Source organism: Ctenopharyngodon idella, chromosome 3, assembly GCF_019924925.1.
Source record: "Ctenopharyngodon idella isolate HZGC_01 chromosome 3, HZGC01, whole genome shotgun sequence".
Classification (NCBI taxonomy): Eukaryota; Metazoa; Chordata; class Actinopteri; order Cypriniformes; family Xenocyprididae; genus Ctenopharyngodon; species Ctenopharyngodon idella.
In genome coordinates this window covers 30317184-30334163 of record NC_067222.1, presented here as the reverse complement: position 1 = coordinate 30334163, position 16980 = coordinate 30317184, and the positions used below count along the sequence as shown (strand labels likewise).

General features: G+C 38.5%; 1 protein-coding gene and 1 long non-coding RNA gene across 6 annotated transcripts in view; both read left to right on the top strand.

Annotated features, from left to right (window-relative positions):
• The window catches only part of LOC127508559 (uncharacterized), a 111583-nt gene that overhangs the window by 9518 nt on the left and 85085 nt on the right, over positions 1–16980 (top strand). Inside the window, exon 10 of one of the 5 annotated variants that reach the window (XM_051886634.1) lies at positions 24–187. The exons of 3 other annotated variants lie outside the window; for them this stretch is intronic. In XM_051886634.1, coding sequence (XP_051742594.1) covers positions 24–187 — 164 coding nt within the window. Of the gene's footprint in view, positions 1–23; positions 1036–16980 lie in introns of those variants that run through there. One more of the 5 variants, XM_051886635.1, reaches the window with a different exon arrangement.
• LOC127508577 (uncharacterized) lies at positions 9883–15783 on the top strand. The gene is made up of 3 exons (XR_007928840.1): positions 9883–9986; positions 10829–10980; positions 15306–15783. It is a non-coding gene; the product is annotated as an uncharacterized LOC127508577 (long non-coding RNA).

Here is a 16980-nt window from a genome sequence, read left to right as displayed (position 1 = left end):
TCATCTCTATGCAATGTCTCTAGGAGGTTCAGCTAATACGTATGCAGGTGGATCACAAGATAACAAAAATGAAGATGATGAGGCTGATTATGAAAATGTACAACTTGATGAAAACATGGATCATGATGATTCTGAACAGGACTATATTAATATAGACTCTGATCATTCTGAACCGGATTATATCAAGGTGGACACGAATGACTCTGAAGAGGACTATGTCAATGTGGACACGGATGACTCTGAAGAGGACTATGTCAATGTGAATGTTACAGAGAATAAAAGTGTGGTGGACAAATCTGATGATAACATTTATGAAAGCTGTTGTGATGATTAGTGAGTGAACCCAAAATACTATAATTAATGAGGCTCCAAACTGATGGTTTTAATGAAAAAAGACCTTTAGAGTGTGATGAACAGAGAGACAACAGATGACTACAATCTTGCAAAGCTTTTGTGCTAAATATGAGTGATGATAATACAGTGCATTCATTCTTCAGTGCATCACAGACTGCTGCACATGTTCCAACTGATATATTTTGTTTAATGTATCCAGCGATGCAAGTGATATCCCAGGGATATAAGACTGTCTCTTGATCACATCTAGTAACAGGTGAAAGAGAGCTTAACAGAACATATTTTTTGTTCTGTTTTTCTCACTGTATTTTTTATTAATAAGGATTGTTTTTAAATAAAAAAATATTAGCAAAAATTCTTTTACACTTCTTATTTTGTAAAATAAGAAGATATAAGGAGATACAGTATTTTGGGTATAGACAAACAATTTAATGGCATATATGAGTCAAACATTGGAAAATGACGGAGTGCTGTTTAATACTATAAGTAGTAGGAATATTAAGTGCTCTTTGAGTCTTTTTCAACCTGTGCTCAAAACCCCCTAGTGGGTCATAGAGGTACTGCAGGGGAACTGTAAAAATGATTTAAAATGTTTTGTCCAGGCTAAAAGTTTAATGTTGAAATATAAAGATTATAATATACTGCTAAAGAAAGTGAATAAAACTGCTTTAAAAAAAAAAATCTTGTGTCTTGAAAGTAAGAGCTAGTTTAGGTTGTGAATCTACACTAAAAGAAACCATTTGTAAGATTATAGACACATTTTGAAACTAATAGAAAATAAAAGTGGATTACTAATTTGTGAAAAACTTTAATATATTATAATTATAATATAATGATAGCATAATACATATTTAATAATAATAATAATAATAATAATAATAATAATAAAATCCAGTTCCATTCATCTCATGGACACACCCAAACCAGGGAATCGTGAAGCCAGCAGCAACCAGTGGAAATATCTCAGGAACTGAATTTACACCTGTTAACACCTGTTTAGTGTGTGACGCATTCAAATTTCTCTCAACTTCTCAGAAATTTGATTTCCAGAATCAGTGACGGTCATGCCAAAAGCAACAAAACTGGTAAAGTTTTTAAATTTTTATTTGATTATAAAAAAAAGTGAATGATGTTCAATAGAGACCACAGGTTTCATTTCCTTATTTCAGCACCTGAAACAGGTGGTATTTGTCTAAACATGAAAAACACTGTATTCTTGATTATACATTAAATATGGCCGCGCTTGCTCTTATGTTCAAAAATAGGTGGAAAGAAGAAAAATATAATTATTTCTGTGGGACTAGTCTTTGCATCTGTTAGTTTTAGGTTTAATTCAGGTCTGTCACACCACTCTTTCAAAACACACTTCGTTAAGCTTCGAAACCTTTGTGAATCATACGTTTTGAATCAGTGATTTAGAGCGCGTATCTGCCAGTCACATAATTTTAGACAGCATTCGACACCCTGATTGGGAAGCTAATGACTGCACCCATCCTTGGATTTGCTGACCCCAAGTTACCTTACATCTTGCATACAGATGCGAGTACCTCTTCCTCGGTGCTGCACTTTACCAGGAGCAACAAGATCAGAAATGGGTTATTGCTTATGCGAGCCATTGCCTATCAAAGTGTGAAAGCAGGTACCCTGCACATAAATCAGAGTTCATCGCTCTTAAATGGGATGTAACAGACAAATTCCAGGATTACCTATATGGAAGCCCATTTCTTGTTGTCACTGACAGTAATCTGCTAACATACATCCTTACCTCTATACAGAGCTGGGAAACAAAATCAGGATGCAGATGGGCTGTCCAGACAGCCACAAAGCAGATTACCTGATGACACTTTGTCACAGAAAGAGGTGGAAAGAATATAAAAGTTTACAAAGAGACACTTGGGATCCGAACATGTGAATGAAAACACCATTAAAGCCATCTGTGATAATTACTTAGTTCACCTAGTGGTCAATAATCCTCCTGCAGAGACTTTGCCTAATGCCACTTTTGTTGTGTCTCCTGGCCACCATCCAAAAGCTCTTCCAGGAAATTTTGAGGAAGAGGATGAATTTGGTGGCTTACCTGTTATAACTCTGTTAGCACCAGATGAACTAAGAAACAAAGGGAAAACACCTGTATCCGTGAGATAGTCAGACAAATAGAAGCAAGAGAAACTATTCCACCATCCCTCCAAAGGCCTCTTATTAAGAGAGTGGAACAGACTTACCACCAACTTGTGTTGCCTGAAACCTTGAGACCCTTAGTTCTGAAAAGTCTGCATGGTGATATGTGTCACATGGGTGTAGAGCGAACCTTAGACCTTGTTCGCAAACGTTTTTATTGGCCTATATGTCAGCTGATGTCAGCCGATGTGGAAAGCAAGATCAAAACCTGTCACAGCTGTGTACGGTGCAAGTCTTTACCTGAAAAAGCTGCACCACTTGTCAATATCACAGCTACAAGGCCACTCGAACTCATATGCATGGATTTCCTCTCAGTGAAGCCAGGTTCCAACCATAGCAAAGACATTCTGGTTATTACCAACCAATTCACTAAGTATGCAGAGGCTGTCCCCACCCCAAACCAAAAGGCTCGAACAGTAGCTAAGTACTTGTGGGACCACTTCTTTGTCCACTATACGGCATCCCTGAGAAAATCCATAGTGATCAAGGGCCCGGCTTTAAGTCCCAGATCATAAGAGAATTGTGCGAGCACATTGGCACCCAGAAAGTAAGAACAACGCCCTATCATCTGAGAAGGAACCCTGTTGAGCGTTTCAATAGGACCCTGCTTAACATGCTAGGAACCCTCGAGAATCAGAAGAAGCTTCAATAGTGAGATTGTCAAACCGTTTGTACATACCTATATTTGTACTAAAAATTAAGTGACCTGTTTTACCCCTTACAAGTTGATGTTCGGGTGACAACTAAGGCTGCCTGTCGACTTAGCCTTTGGCTTACCAGTCAGTCATCAGCCAGGCTCAAACTCCTTGTATGTCAACAACTTGAGGTCCAAGTTACAAGAGAGATACAGGTTAGCTACAGAGAGTGCAAAGAAGACAGCAGATTGCAGCAAAATTCGACAAGCACATTATAAATTCCACCTTGAAAGAAGGTGATCGAGTCTTGGTCAGGAACATCCGCCTCCAAGGCAAACATAAGTTAGCTGACTGGTGGGAGTCAGATGTGTATGTTGTTGTGAAACAATCTGAAGGTATTCCTGTGTATGTAGTGAGCCCAGAAGAACACTAAAAGACGAAGGTCACAAAGACCCTTCATCGTGATCTCCTGCTGCTGTGCGGTTTGGAAGATGAAGCTGATATGACAAAAGGTAGCTAGGTGGACAAGAACTCAACGAAATGCCAAGAGTGACAACTTTAATGAAGCTTATGAGAATGATTCCCTGTCTGATCTTGAGGAATATTGTTATGATCAAGAAGTTCAAGAAGTTTCAAGTTTCTGTGGAGTGCTTTCTAGTAAGAACTAAACCAGAGCCTCCCAAATTGTTGATAACCATTGAGCAAGACCCTTCAGATGTAACTTTCCCTGAAAATGATAGCTTACCTAATCCTGAAGATAACTTACCTGATTCTGAAGATGATAGCTTACCTGATCCCAAAGATAACTTACCTGATCCCAAAGATAACTTACCTGATCCTGAAGATGATAGCTTACCTGATTCCCGGAGATAACTTACCTAATTATGAAGATAACTTACCTGAACCTAAAGACGATAGCTTACCAGATACCAAAGATAACTTACTTGGTCACGGAGATAACTTATCTGATTCTGAAGATAATTCACCTGATCCTGAAGACGATAGCTTACCTGATCCCAAATATAACTTACATGATCCTGAAGACGATAGCTTACCAGATCCCAAAGGTAACTTACCTGATTCTGAAGATAATTTACCTGATCTTGAAGACGATAGCTTACCTGATCCTGAAGATAGCTTACCAGATCCCAAAGGTAACTTACCTGATCCTGAAGATAACTTACCTGATTCTGAAGATAACTTACCTGATCCTGAAGATGATAGCTTACCAGATCCCAAAGGTAACTTACCTGATCCTTAAGATAACTTACCTGATCCTGAAGATAACTTACTTGATCTTGAAGACAATAGCTTACCTGATCCCGAAGATAGCCTACCTGATCCCGAAGATGGCTTACCTGATCCTGAAGATAACTTAGCTGAAAATAGCTGAAAATCTTGAAAATAGGTTGTTCAAAAGGAAAAAAGGATTCTGAAATCAGATTAGATCACAAAATCCAATCTTGATCTGGATAAAATCCTCAGTTTGTGTTTAGTAATTTTAGTAATATTGGGACACCTTTGGTCCAAAAAATCTGGATTATACTGATCCCATCAGAAGGGTGGATTTCAGGAACAAAAATGTATTAAAGGGTTCATATCATGAAAATCTGACTTTTCCCATGTTTAAGTGCTATAATCGGGTCTCTGGTGCATCTACCAGCATAGGAAATGTGAAAAAGGACAACCCAGTAACTTTGTTTTGGTAAGCCTTTCTCTACAAGCATGTGAGAAATCGAGCCTTTCTGATTTCGCTCCCCTTGTGACGTAGGAAGGGGATCTTATTATAAAAACACCGCCCCCTGAATCTGTATATTTCCACCCATGGCGCTGCCATTGTTTCGCACGCGACGAGTAACACTGGCCCTAGAGTGCAGCAGCTATCCCGCAGTTTAGCTACAACCCTGATCAAACACACTTGAATGTGTTCAGGATTACTAAAGCTACGTGAAGGAAGGTGAGTTGTGTCAGAGCAAAACTCTGCAGGACAGCAGCACTCAAGAACGACCGTCCCTGAGCTCGTGATATTGATATGTCTCAGCCATGTAAACATTATCACTGATCTGTTAACGGCTATAATAGTAAACATATGAGTCTCCATAAACTCCTGGAATCTGAGCCACTAAGGATGCAGTGGTGTAATTTTATTTATGAAGGGAATGTGTCCAGATAAATTCATATACCAGTATGTGTAAGTCATTAACCCTTTCAAGCGTGAGTTTAAAATATTCTAGCTGACCCTCCAGAGTGAGTTTTTTTAAGTTGACCATTATTATATACAACGTTTTCCCTTATTGTTTCCATGGCGACGCGTCATGCGTGTCACGTACGCTGAACGCAGCCACAATAACACTGTATGACAGATGGATTGCTATTAATTTGTTTTTCCTTTTTTATTGAAAATATTCACGAAACTTGCTTACCATGTCATCAACTATCTGACATTCCGATTCTCAAATGTGTGTAAGTGAGAGTGTTTTGTCATTTAAAAATCTTTATAAATGATCTTTATCTTAATCTATAATGCGAGATGGGCGCCGCCATCTTAGTTTGCCCCGCTGTTCGCAGAGTCCTGTCAGTCCAATTTACAGCAGGTGAATTCATCAGTTTCTCCTGAAATATATGCAAGTAAGTGGCTGGTGAACTGGAAGAATAATAGAGTAAACTTTATAGTTACTTAGGCCCATTATGTGTGTCTGATATGAATAAATGTCAGCAAATTATATTTGAATGGATTGTTATTGCTGCTTCCACTGATGTCTGACATCAGTGTGTATTTTATAAACTAAATTTAAATGTATTGTTTTACTGGTGCTTATGCATATTTAAATGTCTGAAACCTTAAAAAAAAACATTATGTGGCTGAAAACACTGCATAGCTGTGATATATGACAAAAGCTGAGCGTGTTCGTCTCGCAGCCAAAGCGCGAAAGCACAGTTTGAATCTGGCAGTTATGTGACATCGCTGAATGTTCTAAATCCCATATGTGGGACCATACGCCCAGGGGCACAGAAATAAAAATCCCATATGTAGGACTGTACACCCAGGGGCACAGAAATAAAAATCCCATATGTGGGACCATACCACTCAAAGGGTTAACACTAGAATGCTTCACATGATAGTAAAACAGTAAAACACAGGATTTGCACAGAAATTGATTCTCAAAGATGGATCGATATCAACTGATCCAATTTCATATATATTTATTTCGTGATGTTTGCAAATTGTCTTCATGAATGTGTTTAGTTAGCACGTTGCTAATGTACTGTTAAATGTGGCTAAAGTTACCATTGTTCCTTACTGTATTCACGGAGACCAGAGCCATGTTGTTATTTTCATTTATAACCCAAAAACGCGTGTAGCTATATAATTCATAAACGCATCTTCATTATGGCCTGAGCACCGATGGTGTGAGGACCCTATTGTAATTGCTCAGCCAATTATTCTTCTTCTTCGAAATGAATCACATTTTTGAGTGTCTAAACATGCTTAAAAACTCATGAAACTTTGCACACGCATCAGAAGTGGCGAAAATTTACATTTGATATGGGTTTCAGAATTAAGTGTGGCAAAATGGCTCGATAGCGCCACCTACAAAATTTCAATTAAGCGCCCTTTGTGCTACGTTTCACATACAGTTATGAAATTCGGTAGAAACTGAGCCAGTTCCTGCCCTTGAGTCAGCTTCTGTAAATAAAGCGCTGACCATTATGACCACAGCCATATTGTGTGTGTGGGATACCCACACATGTGCTATGATAGTCGGGCTGGAGCCTTCACTGGACGATAGTCAGTGAATAGTTTTCACTGGACGATAGACAGTGAATAGAGCCTTCACTGGATAGTGCAGCCTCTGACCAGAGTCCAGTGAAGGCTCCAGCCCTAGGCAACCATGTCCCTGAGTCTCCCTGGGTTTCTGAATCTCCAGTGCCCTCTTAGATTCAAGCGCCTCCTGTACCACCCTGGCCCCCTGAACTGTTGGATCCCACCTGGACCCCTAAATTGTCGGATCCTCCCTGGACCCCTGAACTGTCGGATCCTCCCTGGCCTCCTAAACTGTCAGATCTGCCCTCGCCCCCTGAACTGCCAGCCCCGCTCTGGTGGCCCCCTGAACTGCCAGCACCTCCCTGGCTTCCAGAACCAACACTGCTCTGACCCCCTGTAGCACTGGTACCGCCAGTGACTCCTTGTCAGCCTCCAGGGCTCCACACTCCCATCCCTAAGCATGTATTACAGTGCGAGGACACGCCTACCAGGAGGGGAGAGTACTGTCATATTTAGAGTTTGTTTTTGATCAGTTTTCATGTTATTCCTGTCTTCAGTTTCTTAGTCAGTTTTCTAGTTTGTTAATTGGTTCAGTTCTCCTCGTTTGTCTTCTTGGTTACTGATTAATTAGTGTCTTCAGTTCAGGTGTGTCTTGTTAATTAAGTCTCGTTAGCTCCTCTGTTTGCTATGTATTTAAGTCTTTAAGTCTGTTCTTTGTCAGTTCTCCGTTTTATGTTGGTTGTTTTGTTCCTGATCTGTTTCTGTTCCTGTTCTGTTCCTGTTCTGTTCCTGTTCCTGTTCCTGTTCTGTTCCTGTTCTGTTCTGTTCGTGAGACTCTGCTTTAAGTTTGTTTAAGACTGCTGCACTAAGATCCTGATATTTCTCCTTTGTGCTGCAACCAACACTGACAGGGCTAGGAGTATGTGATATTTACTGTCTTACTTATCTTAACAATCTGTTTTTAAACTAATCTTTTGAGTCAATGATTCAATGACCCATTCATAAAGACAGGGTTTGGCTGCCACCTAGCCTACTGGTGGTTTTAGACAGGCCTAAACCAGCCAACACATTAAAACACAATAAGCAAAATATCAATTAGGCTATGGGTTTCATCAGTCAGTAATAGGCCTGCTGGCTTTTTAGGCATAATACATTTGGGCAGTATATTATTATTATATTTTCTCTCTCTCTCTCTCTCTCTCTCAAATTTGCTTTATTGGCATGACTTACACAGTATTGCCAAAGCAGTGGCCATTACAATGAACAAATAATGATTATATAATGCATAAACATATAAATATACATACAAGAAATAACAACAACAACAACAAAAGAATAAGACAATGTAAAAAAAAAAAAACTGTACAAACATTAAGAATATTTCTGATTCTAGTTTTGTCCACTGGTTGCTGTCTCTCTTAGATTGTGGCAAGCTGTTACGTATTTTGCTGCTGTTGCAATCAATTTGCTGTTTTCTCCCAGAACATGATTTATTTTTTCTGTATTTGAAGATGCCATAAATTTTGGTTCTAGTAGCTGGAATTTAGTGAAATAGTCCGATCGAATGCTGAGATAGTGGTCACAGTGCAGCAGGAAGTGTTCCTCCGTCTCCACCTCTCTCTGAGAGCACAGTGAACACAGTCTCTGCTCTCGCGGCTGCCATCTCTGCCTGTGCCGTCCTCTCTCTATAGCTAGGCTATGATCACTCAGCCTGTATCTGGTTAGGGTCTTTCTAACTTTATGTTCTTTAACACAGCTAAGATATTCTGCTGGTTTGTAGTCTCTTTTTAGTTGTAAATAGAGTTCCATCTTTTTTTGTAATTTAGTGGCATCTTTCCAATAGTTGATGTAATTTTGTTTTTGCAATTGAACAATTAGTTTGGGCCGGATTGTGCTGTGTAGGTTTGGCTGTAGTTTCAGCACCAGCTGTGATAAGGCGCTCTTGATCAGGTTTTGCTCCTGACACTGTAGAGCTTCTGCCTGGTATGAGTTTGGATCACTGTATTTAAGGTGTTGGTAGAATTTCAGAGCTCTTTTTTGGATGGTTATCAATAAAGGGTATTGTCCTAATTCAGCTCTGCATGAGTTGTTTGGTGTCGCTCTGTTTACTTTTAATATGCTTTTACAAATTTGAGTATGCAGAGTTTCAATTTCTTCTTTTTCCCATTTTGAGAAATCTTGGGTTTTTAGGGGGCCCCATACCTCACTGCCATATAGAGCAATTGGTTCAGTTATTGCTTTTAGGATTTTCAGCCAGGTTTGGATTGGAATTTCATGTCGAATTGTATTTTTAATCATGTAGAAGACTCTCATTGCTTTTGCTCTCAGCTCTTTCACAGCCAGATTGAAATTCCCTGTTGAACTCAGTTTTAGACCCAGATAGGTGTATTCGTAGGCGTGTTGGAGGACCTGGTTTCCTGCTCTAAAGGTGTATCTATTTTCCCTACACCTGGATCTGAAAAATCATTATTTTTGTCTTTACTAGGTTAATTTTAAGAGCCCATGTTTGACTAAATGTCTCTATGATGTCGAGGAGTTGTTGTAGTCCCTCTTTTGTTTTTGACAGAATGACTAAATCATCTGCAAAGAGGAGACATTTAATTTCTGATTCAGTCAGGTTTGGGCCGGGGGCAGTCAAATTATTTAATGCTTTGGCTAATTCGTTTATATAAATGTTAAATAGTGTGGGGCTCAATGGGCAACCTTGACGGACTCCTCGTTGTTGGGAGAAAAATTCTGTCCGTTTATTCCCTATTTTTACAGCACATGTATTGTTTTTATACATGGTGCTGATCAAATCAAATGTTTTCCCTCCAATCCCATTCCATTCCATTCCAGTAGTTTTAGGAAGAGTCCTTCATGCCAGATTGAATCGAAAGCCTTTTCAAAGTCAACAAAGCAAGCAAAGACTTTGGTTTTGACTCACTCTCTCTCTCTCTCTCTCTCTCTCTCTCTCTCTCTCTCTCTCTCTCTCTCTCTCTCTGTGTGACTGCGCATGTGCGGAGCGATTGGGAGGATTGCGTGAGTGTTTGAGCGAGTGGCGGCTTGTTTGAGTGAGTTTTTATTCTTTCTTTCAATTATTTTGAAAAGTTAGTGTTGTTTAGTTTGCTGTTATTTGTAATTAGTTGGGGGTTGTGAAAATGCCATCAGATTCTGATGGGTTTGCTACCTTAATAGCCCGACATGGTTTGAAATGTTTACCGGACGAATCAATCACTGTTGAAGACTGTTTGAAGGCTATTAGTAGCGATATAGGTGCTCGGAATATTTTGTCAGCGTCCAGAATGAATAAAGCTGTTGTTGTGTTCGTGAGGGAAGAGTCTATGGTTCACCATTTAGTGGAAGTTGGCTTATCTGTTGGTGATGGGTTTTTTTTGCCTGTTTTGCCGCTGTCGAGCCCTTTAAAAAAAGGTAACTCTTTTCAATGTGCCTCCGTTCATTTCAAATGATTCACTTGAGCGATTACTTAGCAGATATGGTAAAATCATGATGCCGATTAAAATGATCACTCTTGGTGTTAAAAATCCAGATTTAAAACATGTGATGTCATTTAGACGCCAAACCGCTATGATTTTGAATGCTGAATTTCAGCACTTGGATGTGTCTGCGAAATTGACTTTGGCAGGTAAAGATTATCTAATTTTTATCTACGGACATGCCAAATTGAAATGTACTAATAATAAGGTGACTGAACGAAATGAGACTGAGACTGAGCCTGAAACACTACTGTGCAAGTGGCTCCTGTACTGGATGGCAGTGATAAAACTGATCAGCGGGCTGAATTGGATTCATTCTCAAAAGCTTATGAAAATCCGAAAGAGGACGCAGTGATCAGTCATGCCGAAACTGTGGCAAAGTGTTCAGTGAACGCTAACGAATGTGTTAATGTTCACAGTGCAGCGAGCGGTGGATTTGAGACCGTTGCTGCGGGAAACGATGACTCACTCCCCAGAGAGCCAGGTGAGCTTGTGGGAGTTGGAGTGTTTCGAGACTCTCAAGCACCTTTTGGTCTGTCACAGGATGATGTGGATCAGCTTTCTGAAAGAGGTGAGGCTCAGTCTATGGATAAGAGTTTTGACAGTGAGGAATCTGATATTGTGGATTATTTCACTGATGTCAGTTCCCAAGGAAGTGCTGCAGAGAATAAATGCAGCTCGCAAATGAAACCACCATATTATACAGTACAACAAATCAATGATTTTCTCAATGATACTTTTAATCAGCGAAGACCAAAACTAGAGAAGTATTTCTCTGATTTACAGCTGTTTGTTGATTCTTGCGCCATGGCTATGAGAAAAGCTTCATTGGAAGAGCTTGATCAGCCTAAAAGATATAGATTAAAGAAACATGTTAGTGCTGTTAAAAAAAGACTAATCACATGTCATAAAAAACATTAATGAGGTCTTGTATATTTAAAGTGATATATTTTCTTCATTGCATTCTTTTATTTTTTTGTCATGACAACCTTAAACATTGGGACCTTTAATGTTAATGGTTGTCAGTGCATGAAGAAGAGAGTTACTTTGTTTGATTATCTGCGGTTAAAACAAGCAGATGTTATTTTGTTGCAAGAAACACATACAGATCAGCAAAATCAAGCACAGTGGATTAGTGATTGGAAAGGTAGTGTTTTATTAAGTCATGGCACAAATCTTAGTGCTGGTGTTGCCATCCTTTTTTCTTCACGTGTTGGTATGCAACCAGTTGCGGTTGAAATTATACCTGGTCGGATTCTGAGAGCTGATATTGTTTTTGGTGATACTCATTTTTCTTTTATTAATGTGTATGCACCGAATGTAGGTCAAGAACGTATCTCTTTTTTAAAAAACACTTTCTGATGCTTTGTTACAGTGTCCTCAGGGAAATATTGTTGTACTTGGTGGTGATTTTAATTGTATGGTTAATTCATATTTAGATAGGAATCATGATGAACCTCACCATTCTTCTGCTGAGAGTTTAAAGAAATTAAAGAACATAATTTAGTTGATGTGTGGAGGGAGGCCTTTCCTGGAGCCAGACAGTACACATGGTTAAAAGCTAACTCCAATAATGTGTCAGGGGCTAGGCTTGATCGCTTTTATGTCAAAAAGGACAATAGGGGTAGGTTTTTTAGTAGTACGATTTCACCATCTTTTTTGTCTGACCATCACTATATATCCATAGTAGTTTCTGTTTGTCTTTCTAAATCTTATAAATCACATTGGCGCTTTAATAATAGACCATTGCAGGACTGCACTTTTTTTCACTCCTTTAATCTTTTCTGGAATGCTTGGAGAGAGGAGAGGTGTAATTTTCAGTCACTGAGTCAATGGTGGGATGTTGGTAAATCACAAATCAAGTCTTTTTGCCAGCAGTACACTGCACATAGTGCTGGAACGCTAAAAGCAAGAATGAAGTCCCTTGAACAAGCTATCCTTGGGCAAAGCAGTGACTGTACCCACAATAATTCAACTTTTATTGACTCTGTTGTAAATGATAAACTTCTTCTAAAGAATTTATTGGAAGAACGAGGAAAAACAGCCCTTCTAAGGACCAGATTTGCTCAGCTGAATGACATGGATGCTCCGACATCATTCTTCTTTGGTCTTGAAAAAAAGCCAAAGGAACAGAAGAGTTTTAATCAGTTGAAAATACCAGGTGGCAGTGTGACTACAGATCAACAGGAAATTCAATCTCATGCTCTTTCTTTTTATGAGGATTTATACCGTTCGGAATTATGTGATGATACAGCAACTGATGAACTTTTATGTGACTTATCCAAATTAACAGAAGAAGAACGTAGCGAGTTGGACAGGCCTTTGACCTTTGGAGAGATTTCACAAGCTGTTCAAGATTTGGGTTCTGGGAAGTCACCTGGATTGGATGGGCTTACAGCAGAATTCTTTAAATCCTTTTGGAATGTGCTTGGACAGGACATGTATGAAGTTTTTCTTGAAGCCATCGATCAAGGGACCCTTGGGCAATTCTGACATTAATTCCAAAAAAGGGGGCTCTTGGATGCTTAAAGAATTGGCGTCCAGTATCGTTGATATGTGTCAACTTTAAGATTTTATCTAAATCTCTGACTAATAGACTCAAGAAATATATGGCATCAGTCATTCATATGGACCAAACATATTGTGTTCCCAAAAGGACAATATTTGATAATCTGTTCTTGATGAGGGATATGATTACTGTGGCAAAAATGCATAATTTAGACATTGGATTTCTTTCATTGGACCAAGAAAAAGCGTTTGACAGGGTTGATCACCAGTACTTATTTAAAACTCTGGAAGCTTTTGATTTTGGTCCTTATTTTAGATCCCTCATTGAAATGTTATATAACGAAATTTATAGTATGTTGAAAATTAATGGTTCCTTAACTAGGCCCTTCCCTGTAACCAGGGAAATAAGGCAAGTGTGTCCTCTTTCTGGTCTTTTGTATGCAATTTCTATTGAACCTTTATTAGTCTCACTTAGGAGGAAGCTAAGTGGGTTTAATATACCTAGCGCCCCCCAGTGTTGATTCAGTCAAACTTACAGCATATGCTGATGATGTAACAGTAGTAATAAAAGATTCAGAGGATGTTACAAGATTGATTTTAGCTTTAAACAAATTTCAGCAAGCTTCATCTGCACGCATTAATTGGGAGAAATGTTCATCCTTGCTTTTGGGAGACTGGCAGGGTGCAGGGCCTCCTAGGCTGCCACAGCAATGTAAATGGGCCAGGGATGGATTTAGAATCCTTGGTTTATATTTTGGGACTAAAGGTTACACAGAAAAAAACTGGGAAGGGCTAGCTGACAAGGTAATTCTTAGAATCCAGAAGTGGCGGTGGATTGTGCCACATCTCTCTTTTAGGGGGAAATGTTTAGTCATTAACAATCTAGCAGCTTCAATGTTATGGCATAAATTTATTGTATTAGATCTTCCTAAAGATTTGCTTTTAGGAGTTCAAAAAGCATTTATCAACTTTTTTTTTGGGATGGCTGCCATTGGCTTCCTCCAGGTGTCCTTTGTCTTCCTGTGGCAGAGGGAGGCCAAGGACTAATACATTTGGAATCTAAGATCCTGGCAATGAGGTTACAATCATTACAAAAACTTTTGTACAGTTCAGATCTTGTGCCTTGGGTTGTGTTTGGATTGCATATAATCAATAATTTTGGAGGATTGGGGTTTGATAAACAGTTGTTCCTAATGCAGAAGACCATGGTGGAGAAAGTGTATTCTTTACCTTTCAGTTTTTACCCAGGAGTGATTCAGTCTTGGAACTGTTTTAAAATATTGAGAAATGAGGATGAACATTATGGTTTTTTAGAACCCCCCTTTTTTTTTTTTAATCCCCTTTATCAGTTTTCAGTCAATGTGTCATCATCTTTAGTCATTAAATTTTTGAATGCTGGGTTATCAAAAGTCATGGACTTGATTGATTTAAAGAATGGTCAATGGAGAACTGTACATTCAATTGCTGATCAAGCTAGGATAAATTCAGTAAGAATTGTGGAAGGATTAGTTAGGAATCTTAAGACATCCTTCCCTCAGACTTTCCTTTCTTTTATCAATAATGGTATTTAGAATGGTTTTATTTCTCAGACTTTTCCTGAGTTTAAAGTAGTTCCTAAAGATTGGGAATCTGATGTTAACAGTCAGACAAAATTGTTAAAAGGTCATGGTGCTTTGGTGTTTCATTGTATTGGGAAAACTTTTATACCATATTTGTGTTAAATCTGTACATTTGGGAAAAAAGTCTGTTGGCGCCTCATGACTACTTCACTCAAAGAAGCTGTCAATCTCAGCTGTCAATCATGACGTCAAACCCCCGTTTTTGTAGCATCAAATAAGTAACACCTCCTCCTCTGTACTTTACAACATCACTGCCTCTGTTCTCCTGCAACAATCATTGAACAATTGTCAACAACAACACTGCCTCTGTGTGACAATCACTTTCAGTAAAGCTCACAAACAACTCTGCCTCTGTAACACACTGATCCTGGATTCATGAGACCGCTAGCATTCACCGATGTGTGTACATCTGTCCCCATATCTGAACATTTATTAGGCCTAAAAAACATCAAACATGGACTAAATTCACAATTCTGAGCTTAGTTGTCTAGAAATTCTATATTATAGTAAGACATTCTTGTATTGGCATGATAATTTCTAAAAGATTATAATTCTTTTGTTTTAAATTAAATGAGTTTATCTAAATTCTTTATTGCCAAAAGTGAAAACTATTAGGTTTTTTTTTAAACAGTTCAAACAAAAATAAAATGTATTTACTAAACTCATTTTGTTCCAAACTTAAAGATGTTTTAAACTTTTTTCCCCCAATATACTATGAAAGTCATTGGGGTCCAATGTGGTTTTGATCCCCATTTGATTATCGTTACAGTTTACAACAGCTCTGCCTCTGCATCACGTCTGCTGAACCCGTCTGCTGAACCTTTGGCCAGTGCGGTGGGCCGAAATGACTTCCTCCTTAACATGTTCTGCTGAGAGTGGAGTCTGAACCGTTTCACTGCAACTATGCACACGACATGCACAGAGCTCGAGTCTATTCACTTCTCTACCTGTTGTGAAAATCACAAGCCTCTTCCAGTTGCTCAGTACTGTCCGTTTCATTTGATTCTGCATTCAGTCGCTGCCCAAAGGTTCATCGCTATTGAGCCATACTGCGTCACAGAGCGCGACGGGCCTCTTTTCTCACTCAAAGGATGACAAACCGAGATCTACACATCGTACAGCACAAACCCTGTACTGCTTTAACAGTTGTTATACAGTCAAACGCACAAAAATGTTTCTGTTGTGTCAGGTCCCTGGATGATAAGAGTAATCTTTAATAAAGACTTCTGTTTTGTGTGTGTTTCTGATCATGGTGGGTTTTTATTTGTGATCTTTTGTTGTTGTGAGTTACAAATCTGCCATTTCCTTTCTACTTAATGTTGATGTGACACACCCTGAGAATGTTAATAATTTGTTTGTGTGTTCAGATGTCACTCTAAAATGGAAGATTTTTTTCATATTACATTATATTTATCTATTTGTGCTTTGCTATACACTTTAAAAATAAAGGTTCTTTATTGCCATTAATGGTTCCATAAAGAATCTTTAACATCTCTGAAACCTTTTCAATGCACAACAGGTTCTTTATGGTGGTAAAATGTTCTTCACTCTAAGAGGAAAAAAGACGGTTCTGTGGCATCTGTGAAAACCCTCTTTTGGAACCTTTATTTTTAACAGTGTATTGAGCTGCATCTTCCTGCAAAATTACAGCTAAACTTGCTACATTTATGACTGTAATATTGATACACAAACTTATATTCACTTTACTTTTATTTCAACAAGTACTCAAAATGATATCAATTTTAAATTCATGTATAAAATTTTAAAAGATAAATAAGTAATTAAGTGCACTGATTAATAATATACATGTCAAATACCCTAATAGGTTTGCTCATGGTCTGCTACAGACAAATTTGTGGCTTGATTGTTGCAGACAACGTAATACAAGAAAATAAGGGATAAATGTTCAGATGGCTTTTCAGGCTGATAAAATAAGGGGAAACATATCTGTGACTTTCTGCCATGTATGAAACTAGCCATATGTTATACGTGTCTTCCCAGCGAGCAAAAAGTCGTCTAGAACACGTCTAAAAGACATAATTGTTAGAACTCCAGAAGACGTCCTCACAGGAGCCAGAACGACTGTTTATTATACGTCTTTTCAGGACATTGTATAGACGTCAATTAAAGACGTAATTGTTAGACATCTAAAGGCAGCCAGACTAAAAGTTGTATTAGACGCGTTTTCTGTAGTAGAAATGTCAACGACTGTTAAAGACCCATTGAACTCCCAACTGTGCATATTTGCATGGATCCAACTGTAAAAAATGTTTACTTCAAAACAGTGGCAGTTCTCACTGAGAAAAACCCAGTTAATCATTGTTAATGGTTGTCGTGTCATGAAACTTCAGACCATAGACCTAAATAAGATTTTAAAGAATATTGATAATATTGAATATTTAATTGAATAACTGTACTGTATATACTGCATTTTTATATCTTAT